Here is a 10,252-nt window from a genome sequence, read left to right as displayed (position 1 = left end):
GGAACAGTTTGAACTGACCTGAACCCCATAGAACACCTTTGGATGAATTAGAGCAGAGACTGAGAGCCAGACCTTCTCGACCAACATCAGTGTGACCTGAACAATGAGCTTCTGGAAGAATGGTCCAGAATTCCTAGAAACACTCCTCAACCTGTGGACAGTCTTCTAGAAGAAATGAAGCTGGAATATCTGTAAAAGGAGGACCAGCATCATATTGAACTCTATGGGTCAGGAATGAGATGGACCTTCAGTTCAGATGTGAGTCAAGGCAGGTGAGACAATACTTCCGGTAATATAGTGTAATTGTTGTTTGTGGGAGGAAAACATAGGAGATGTGCCTCTGCTGGCCATTTGGTGCTCAAAAACTTTTAGAGTTTAAAATCCTTTCTTTCAACACAAAATGGCTGGAAATTAATACAAGAGCAAGAATTACTAACAGTGTGCCATTTATTTACACAAACTGGTGCTACTCATCACTTGGTGCCACACACACATTGCATTGCGCAGGGTAAGAGAATCTTCACCATATCTTAACTTGAGCAGAGTTATTGACTATGACGTAAAATATCTGAAAACTTTTTTAGTGCATTCTTCTCTACCAAGTCCAGTCTTTTTTTTTTAAAATAAAACCAACATACAAAAAGACTATACTGAAAATGGAATGCAGGCAAGTAGGGTTTTGATTACTTTAATTGGTCACAGAATGAAAGCTGAATTGAAAATCCATGGATGACTTTACAGCCATTAATAAGGGTGATCGCGGACATACTCCATGATGTGTTTTAGAGCAAGCCATGTCTCTGTGGCCGTGGGGATGATCTGGTTGGATGGTAAAAGGAAGCCATAGTAGCCGGTGTCCCTCAGCTCAAAGGCAAACGAGTATTTGATGCCTGTATCATAGGACCAGTCAATGCTGCCTCCACTTGCTGGATCTAAGTTATTGAGAAAAACATATTTTTAATATAATAATAATATAATATCCTGCAAAATGGTGAGGGAATAGTTACTTACAAATAATGTTGCAAATATTTCCAACTTTGTAGTAGGTGCCATAGAGGGAGGTGAGTTTCTGTGTGGCTGCTCTGCCAATAGAATCCTGTATAAATGTAAAAGAAAAACAAACGTTAATCATGATGCCAGAGCTGTGTCTTTCCAAAGGAGAGGATAATCCAGAACCTCCCGTGATCACACTGCGCTGATACAGCTTTCCATAATGTAATTTTTAAGAGACTTCTGTTCCCTCCTATCTCCCTTCTTACCAGCTCAGCCTTGTCTGCCACATCTGTGCAGGTATATCCATAGGGATACATGAGCAGCTGAGAGTAGGCATGGACGGAGATGAACGACTTAAAGTTGCCATGGCTCTTGATCAAATCCACCACGTTCTTCACCTCAATCTCAGAGTGAGCAAAGGGTCCATGATAGGAATCAGAGCAGGGGCTTGTACTGGCACCAGGACCTGCACAGAAGGACTTTCAGTCACAGAAAACAACTGTATGCATCGAAGGAAAATTAGGACATGTGGGGACAGGTGTGCAGAAAGCACTCTATGGTGCCTTCAGTATTATCTAATCATATTATCTAATCTTATCAATAAAGGATAAACATGTTTACTAACCACCAAAGCCTGCGTCCCAGTTTCTGTTGGGATCTACTCCCCGACACAATGAGCCAGAGTTTAAGGAGCGGGTCTTGCGCCACATACGGTCCTGTATGTCACACATCCAAACATACATACAAGTACATCTCACGGTACAAGTCTTTATTCTTTTGTTAAACGAAAATCTACTTGATTCAAAGCTCAAATTAATTTGCAACGACTGTCATAAAAAATACATTCTTTTTAGATAAGGATATCAAAGAAATCAGAAATATCAAAACACAAAGAAACATTAATCTTGGCTGGAGACGAGTTGACCTACATTAGTGTGGGTGTACACATAGCCATCAGGATTGGCCAGGATCAGCATGTAAATGTCCATAGTGTTTAAAAGGGAGGTCAGGGAGGCGTCACTGCCAAAATCAGAGGCGATCTAAGCAAGACACAAAGCAAAGACTTTTTGGAGAACCTGAAAACCATTTTATTTATAAGCGCCTTTCAAGGCTCTAAGGTTGCTTTGCTTTTCAACAAAACAGATAAAACACACACAGGTAAAACAAACAAGATAAAAAGCAAAACTACAAAGCAATAATCAGAGAACGGAAAATGCTACGGATATACTTGTCAGAACAGAAAAGTTTTGAGTTGTGATTTGAAGGTGGTTAAAGAGCCCAAGTTTTGGAGATCAGGGGGAAGAGAGTTCCAGAGTCTGGGGGCAGAGCAGCTTATTTTTGTCAAGACAATAATAAAAAAAAGGTCCCCTATTTTTCCTCCTCTCGGGTTAATGTGGGACAGCCTTGAAATTCACTCACAGAGACACAGAAACACCACGGAAGCAGCTGTCATCCAGACACCTCCCGAGTGAGATCAAAGCCCCAGTAAAGAGAAAATCTATGAGGGATTTGTTTTTTTGTAGATTTTTGTAGAACTCCGCACAATAAATAAACCAGCATTTTCTGTCTTCCATTCATTGGAAGCGTGACATTCACAGACACTCGTACGCAGCGCTCAGGATCACATTTTTGACAGGCGCCGAGCAGCAAATTTGCAGCGCGGTGAAAGAGTGGCGGGTCACCCTCAGAGGTTGGGGAGCTCTGATTTAACAGGAACAACCAGCACGTCAAAAAATGGCGAAACCCAGAAGGTCAATTTTTGATGTGGAGGTCTTAACCATGCATCAATATGTGATGACTTGGGAATGAAAACATGTTGATTTATGAAGATGAAGGCATATTTTTTTTTCCCTAGGGAGAATTTCGAGTAATCAATTAACCTGTGGAAAAATGTTTTTGGATGGTGGGAGGAAGCCAGAATTCCCGTAGAAAACCCACACATCCACAGGGAGAACATGCACACTCAACACAGAAAGGTCCACCATTGGTGGTTCTGTTTCAGGTCTGCCAAGTGGGACTTGATCTGGGTCCTTGAGGCAAGAGCGCTAACCACTGCATCACCATGCAGTCTTTGTTTGTGTTTTCAACAGAATAGGTTGTAGATTAAGCAGCACCTGCTATAATTTGTCTTCTTTATTAGAAAAACATAAAAGCTAGGACTATGTGAATTTCTCACGAGTGATTCTACATTTTGTGGACATGTCTTCATTAAACAAAGAATTCCCAACGTACCAATTAGTTTCTGTGTGTGGAGTTTTCACAAATGTGGTGATGACTTGAAATAGTTCTCCTTCAGATTTTGTACCTTGTTAGCCGTCCACAGTCCTGTAGCAGGAGACACCCATTCTCTGGAGTGGATCCCCGTGTCGATCCAGATGGCGGGGCGGTTGGTGCCGCCAGTGCTGAACTGAACACAGCGTTGACAAAACACAGAAGGATTAACACTTTTAATGTTTTTAATTTAAATGTTTTAATGATAAGACTGGAATCTTATTGCAGATTGTGTTGAGCAAGGATTCAACGTTGATGTTATGAGCACTTCTGTGGAGAAGCTAGTCTCTGTGATGAGTAACCTACCTTCAGGACGTACATGGGCCTGTTCTCGTAGGATTTGCCAATTTCTTGTTTGGTGACCAAGTGTGGGTATTGAGTCACCAGTGTATCCATCCAGCTGTAGATCTGCATGGAGATGGATGAGACACTGCAGTACAGATACTTCTAACATGCCTAACCTAACTAGAAATACATGGGCCTGCCTTAAATACAGAGCTGAGAATTCATTAAGCTCGTGTTCTTATCTGTCCAAATATAGTTTAATAATTTTTTAACATAATTATATGTTTATATTTAATTTTTGGGGTTGTTTTTTATGATTATATAATATGAGAGAATCTGCGTTCAAATTATTTTTTTTGAAAAAAAAAAAAAAAAAGAAAAACAATGAGTAAACTTGTAAAGTAAAAGAGACATAAAAAATGTACAATTTCCACTGCTACACCTAACAAATCTGATTATTTCATTGGATCTAAAGCCAGTAATTGCATGTTTGTATAAACTTACTGTCTCCAGAGTATGATATGCTCCAAAGTTGATGCTCCTAGTGCTCTGCTTCTTTTTTTGATTCTCCTCCATTTCAGTTTTCTCCATATCAATAAGCTCCTAAAAGTGACAAAAGATATTTGATGAAATGTCAAAACACTAGAACAGCTGTCTACATAAATATGTGATTATTTCAAAAGCATTCCGAACTTGAAGGTTTTCAATGATGACGGTGAAGGGGATGTTATGGGTGAGGAGGAACTCCTTTATGGTGCTCAGGCTGGAACTGGGAACTCGGATATCCACTGGCAGGTCGGTGGAAACGGGGTGAAGCCAGAAGTCCAGCTGGAGTCAAAGATAATGAGATTTCTGAACAGGACATTCTGAGCAAGCAAGACTGCATGTTGTATAATTTTCTGCAAGAGCCAAACTCATCATTAGAAAAAGCAGAAATATTACTCTACTAAAGAGTAGAAAATGTGTAAATGTTGACTAGACTTTCCTAGTTTTTGCATTTTTATAAATATTTTCTAATTTTCTTTAAAAAATACAGCCACACCTTAATGTGAAAAATAACAAGCCTGCATTAATTTAACGTCCCCCTGCGATGAAAATCATGTTTTTTGAGTTTTAACATATATGTGTTGCATTTTTCATATCAAAGAAAGCAAATGTAATGACAAATCATTTCATTTTTGCATGTATATTACATGAGTATTGCTCAAGGCAAGGCAAGTTTATTTGTATAGAACATTTCATGTACAAAGAGAATTCAAAGTGCTTTACACAAAACATTAAAAGAAGCAATCAAAAGAAATAGTAAACGTGTGATCATTAAAATAAAATTAAAATAAAGTAAAAAGATTTTAATTTAAAACAAGCATAGATAGACAGTGCGGACGTTAACTTTTGAATACATATTAATCAAATGCAACTGAGAACAGGTGAGTCTTTAACCTGGATTTAAATACACTGAGTGTTTCAGCAGATCTAATGTTTTCTGGAAGTCTATTCCAGATCTGTGGTGCATAGAAGCTGAATGCAGCTTCTCCATGTTTAGTTCTGACTCTAGGAACTGATTAAAAGACCGGATCCTGATGACCGGAGAGGTCTGGCTGGTACATACTGGGTCAGGAGGTCAGTCATGTATTTTGGTGCTAAACCATTCAAAGCTTTATAAACCAGTAACAGAACTTTAAAGTCTATCCTCTGACAGACAGGTAACCAGTGTAAAGACCTCAGAACTGGACTGATGTGGTCTACTTTCTTGGTCCTTGTGAGAACCCGAGCAGCAGAGTTCTGAATAAGCTGCAGTTTCCTGATGGATTTTTTTGGTCGTCCTGTAAAAACACTGTTACAGTAATCAAGTCGACTAAAGATGAAAGCATGCACTAGTTTCTCCAGGTCCTGCTTAGACATCAGATCTTTAATCCTTGAGATATTTTTGAGATGATAATAGGCCAATTTAGTGACTGCCTTAATGTGTTTATCAAAATGTAGGTCTGTGTCTATCACTACACCCAAGTTTCTGGCCTGGTTGGTAGTTTTTAGTTGAATAGATTGAAGCTCTGTAGTGAGGTCCAACCTTTTTTCTTTAGCCCCAAAGACAATAACCTCAGTTTTGTTTTTGTTTAATTGAAGTAAGTTGTGACACATCCAGTCATTAATGTCCTCAATGCATTTACCAAGAGCCTGTACAGGGCCTCGGTCTCCTGGTGTCAGTCTAATATATATCTGTGTGTCATCTGCATAGCTATGGTAACTAATGTTGTTGTTCTTTATAACCTGGGCCAGTGGGAGCATGTAGATGTTAAATAGAAGTGGTGTTTGTGTGGGCCCATGTAGGAGCAGTCAGCCCCCCCCCCAAGAGGATATTTTGCAGAGAAAGGCTTCAGATCAACATGAAAAATGACTTTTTAAAACATTTAGTTTGTGAGATTTTGGCTAAAAACTTCATAATCATAACACTACTAAGAACTTTTTCCATCCATCCATTTTCTTGGCCGCTTCTTCCCTTTCGGGGTCGCGGGGGTGCCGGAGCCTATCCCGGCTACTGAAGGGCGAAGGCGGGGTACACCCTGGACAGGTCTCCAGTCTGTCTCAGGGCCTCAATCACACACATTCACTCTCACATTCACACCTAGGGGCAATTTAGAGTCACCAATGAACCTATGAAGCATGTTTTTGAACGGTGGGAGGAAGCCGGAGTCCCCGGTGAAAACCCACACATGCACGGGGAGAACATGCAAACTCCACACAGAAAGGTTCCAGCCGTGAGTTGAACCGGGGCCTTCTTGCTGTGAGGCAAGAGCGCTAACCACTGCTCCACCGTGCAGCCCCTAAGAACTTTTTATTTAAATAAAAAAAACTGTCAGGGCAGGGGTTGGCAACCTTTAACAGTAAAAGAGTCATTTGGGCTCGTTTTCTACTATTTAAAACCTAGAAGGAAATGCAAAGGCTTACTTTAGCCTTTAAGAAATTTGGATTTGCCTTCATGACCTTCTTTTTTTTTAATAATAAAAATGAATTGTGTTTATTTTTGGTGCAAACAAAAGCAAAAATATAAAAAGAACCTAGCATCTCTCAAAGTGTGATTTTTTTTTTTTTTTTAACTTATCTTCAAAATAATAGGTGATCAATGTCAAACAGGATCTTCTCAGGGCAGCTCTGGACAGCTAGTAACCAATGTTGTGAAGCATAAGATAAAATGTGCTTTTAACTCCTAAAAGATCAAAGTTTTGCTTTGCATAAAAAATGTGTGTGTTCTGGACGTAGTGTCGAGCAAACAAGACATCTTCAGGTCAACAGGGATGTAAAAACCTACATAGTTTATCACCTATGTTCACCTCAGCCAATATTACTAATCTAAATTATCTAAATTATGAACCCTATCCACTAGAATCTCTGATAATGCGACTTTTCTCGTGTTTCTAGTGTCAAGGCTCTTTGCTGAAACTAGTTGCTGAGGATACTTTTCCATTTTTTGGTTGAAAATGGTGATGCAGTTTACATTAATTGCTGAAGGGGTTCGCTAAAAATTTAAAAGCTATTTGCAAAATGTTAAATTTGCCAAAAGACTGGATATTTTGTTTAACAACTATAAAAGAGCGCTGAGGTTGACCTCAATTTCTGAAAAAGTTGTAGTAAAATTGCTTAAAATTCCCTAGTAAATGCCATCTGGCAAACATATTTAGTGTGTTGCTTAAAAATGACCTAATCTACAAATTACCATAAAAAACCTTAGTAGAGGCCAAATTAGCCAAAAAAGCTAGTACATTGCTTAAATACTAGCTAAACTTCAAAATAGTGTAAAATTCCTCAGTAAACTAAATTAGTCAAAAACATTAGCCTTTTGCTAAAATAGAATCTAAACTCAAAATTCGCCTGTAAAAACCTCAGTATATAAAAAACTGGCCAAAAACGTTAGTATTGCTTAAATACTAGCTAAACTCTAAATTAGCTCATAAAAACCTCAGTAAATAGCAAATTAGCCAAAAATGTTAGCATGTCGCTAAAACTTTAAACTCAAATTAAAAAAAAAAAATTAGTACAAAACATGAAAACATAATCCATGAATATATTTAAAGGCTTGTTGCTAATCTGCTTAAAAATGTGAAATTTAAAGACTTTCTCGTTCATTTCCTATGGGGCATATTTTGTTCAATATTTCAAAAGCTATAAAATTCATGAATACCAAAAACACAAGCAGAAATGTCCTGAAGGACCTGAACGTTTTGATACCAAGTTTGCTAAAATCGCTAAAAATGTGATTGAGTTTTTTACGCATCACTAAACATATAGAAAGGAGCAGGAGAATCACTATATAGTGTGAATGCTTACTAAACATTCACACAATGAAAGGATTGGTGCAGAGAACTGGTGTCAGAATTGTTCATCTCTTGACATAAACAGATCACTGCTTGCTTTACACTTCAAGAATATTGACCATAAAAGATTTTTTCAATTGTCCTAAAGTCCATTAAAACATGCTTGGCAGTGAAGCTGTCCCTGTAGTTGTGCTTGTGTGTGTTTGTGTGGGAAGTTTGATTTTGTGTAGTGTGTGTGTACCTGCCATTCCTCTTCATGTTCCAGAGACTGGAGAACACGTAGCTGTTCCTGAGACTGCAAAGTGATCCTTAAAACCTGATCACTAAAAAAAAAAAACATTTTAAAAACATTGTATAGTGGCTTTAAAATTTATTAAATTTTGTATTTCTATTGCTTGTGATGTGAACTGTTTTATGTTATACGACGGATTATTATGGCCACCAAAAAACAAACAAGTATTACGAGTTTTTTTCTCTCTTCCCTTCAAGTCTTACATTTAACAGAAAAAAAGTCACAAATTTAACCTATGACTTATTGAGTCATAAATATACAAACTTATTCTTGTAATTTAACAGTTACGGCTTTTTTTCTTGTAAACTTACAAGATTTAAAGTCGAAATTTAAAAGATAAAAATTTGTTTGTAATTTGGCCCTAATAGTCCATTGTAATGTTCAATTTACAAGACTTTAAGAATGCTTTTGATCAAAAACAGTTCTAAATAACTAATGTTTTTGCATTTACATTAAAAAAACAGTAAAATATTGTAAAAATAGTAAATTGATGTTTTTCTTTCTTTTGAAAGCACTCATGTTTTTTATAGTTAGGTGAAGAATCAAATACCTCACAGACAAATGTCACTTTTGGCATAAAAAAAAAAAAAGCTTCCTTGTATTTCAGGTTTTCAAAACTTCACCTGCAAACTTTTGAAAAGCCTAACTTGAGAAATTGAAGTTACCAGCAATATTGAGTTTGATTGTTAACCCTTTAACAACGGAGCTCCAGAATTTTTGTTCTTTAATTTACTGTATTTTTTCAACCGTTAACAGGATCAGCGTAATTCCAGTAGATTCTGAGCACAAGCAATGTGTTAGGCTACATTCTGCTCGTGCAGCTGCTGTTCTCCTTCAGAATCTACTGAAAATATTGCGGAAATGTTCGAAAAATTCCAGTATGCTAAAGATTTTGTGTTTAAGCGTCACCGGCGATGCCTCTGATGTTAAAGGGTTAATTTGCAAATTTTTGAACACCACGAACACCACAATCTAGGACACAGGCCATTAAAAAAATGGCTGATTAATCAAAATTATACCCAACAAAAGTCCTCTCCGCTTTGACTGCAGCCACAAGCACCAACAGCAACCACACAGACTTCATCCTGTTTCAACGTCCAGACGCGTCTGATGACCTGCATCCGCTTTTTCAGTCTTGTAGTCGCATCAGGTAACAGGTGGGCTGCTCTCATGAAGGAGACTTGCTGTTCCAGGGAAAGATATTCCGAGCCACAAACATGCTGATAAAGCTGGATTCTATTTGTCCTGCTGTTGGTTTCTCACAGGCATTTCAGAGGCCTGCTGGTGACATTTTGACTTTGCTACATAGCTACAAGTGTTCAGTAGTGCAGTAACAAGTGCTTTTGTTATCCAGCACAAAGTCCTGCTAGACAGATATTGCCCCCCCACCCCTTTTTTTTAAATCTGAACTATGAAAACATAACAAAATTAGTTCAAAACAATAAATGTAAGCAGCTAAGTTTCACGAGAAGCTTCGAGACAGAGCTAGGAAAGATAAACAGCACTGACTATAAGCAGCAGGCAGTTTAAAGTCCACCATCCAGCTGTAAAAATGCAACTGGAAATCATTTTAAACCAATAACTCCTTAGAAATAAATTCCTTCTTTAGCTTTTCCAAGTTTGGGATAGAAAAGATGAACAAATGGCAGTTTGCTGTAAATACCCACCCCCATAACAAAGGTGGTTTTATCATGTTCTTTTGCCATTTTTCTCATGATGGAGGACACAGAGAGAGAAACTCTGCTTAAAACAGCAGTATTTTAAGTATTTCTTTATTCTTGCTGGTACCAGGTTGGACCCTTTCAGTCTACAGAACTGCTTTAATCCTTGGTAGTTCATCAACGTTCTGGAAATATTCCTCAGAGAGTTTGGTCTATATTAACATGACAGTATCACTCAGTTGCTGCAGATTTGTCAGCTGAACATCCATGAAGATAATCTCCTGTTCCACCACATCCCAAAGGTTCTATTGGGTTCTGGTGACTGTAGAGGTCATTAGAGTCCAGTGAACTGATTGTTCTAGAAACCACTCTGAGATGATTCCAGCTTTAGGACATGGAGTCTCATCCTGTTGGAAGTAGCATCAGAAGATGATGGTCAT

The 10,252-nt window shown here is 38.1% G+C and overlaps 1 protein-coding gene across 1 annotated transcript; it reads right to left on the bottom strand.

Annotated features, from left to right (window-relative positions):
• Nucleotides 1-672: 672 nt before the first annotated feature.
• cpa4 (carboxypeptidase A4) lies at nucleotides 673-9,317 on the bottom strand. Its single transcript, XM_024281962.2, has 11 exons — nucleotides 9,171-9,317; nucleotides 8,101-8,182; nucleotides 4,243-4,377; nucleotides 4,054-4,152; nucleotides 3,571-3,672; nucleotides 3,299-3,400; nucleotides 1,923-2,033; nucleotides 1,619-1,709; nucleotides 1,260-1,459; nucleotides 1,012-1,096; nucleotides 673-932 (listed from the first exon to the last, which is right to left on the bottom strand). The coding sequence occupies exons 1-11, from the start codon at nucleotides 9,233-9,235 to the stop codon at nucleotides 745-747; spliced, it is 1,260 nt and encodes a 419-aa protein (XP_024137730.1). The 5' UTR covers nucleotides 9,236-9,317; the 3' UTR covers nucleotides 673-744.
• Nucleotides 9,318-10,252: the final 935 nt, after the last annotated feature.

Source organism: Oryzias melastigma, linkage group LG6 (assembly GCF_002922805.2).
Source record: "Oryzias melastigma strain HK-1 linkage group LG6, ASM292280v2, whole genome shotgun sequence".
Lineage (NCBI taxonomy): Eukaryota > Metazoa > Chordata > Actinopteri > Beloniformes > Adrianichthyidae > Oryzias > Oryzias melastigma.
Note: the sequence above shows the minus strand (reverse complement) of the source record. Positions and strands in the feature narration are given on the sequence as shown.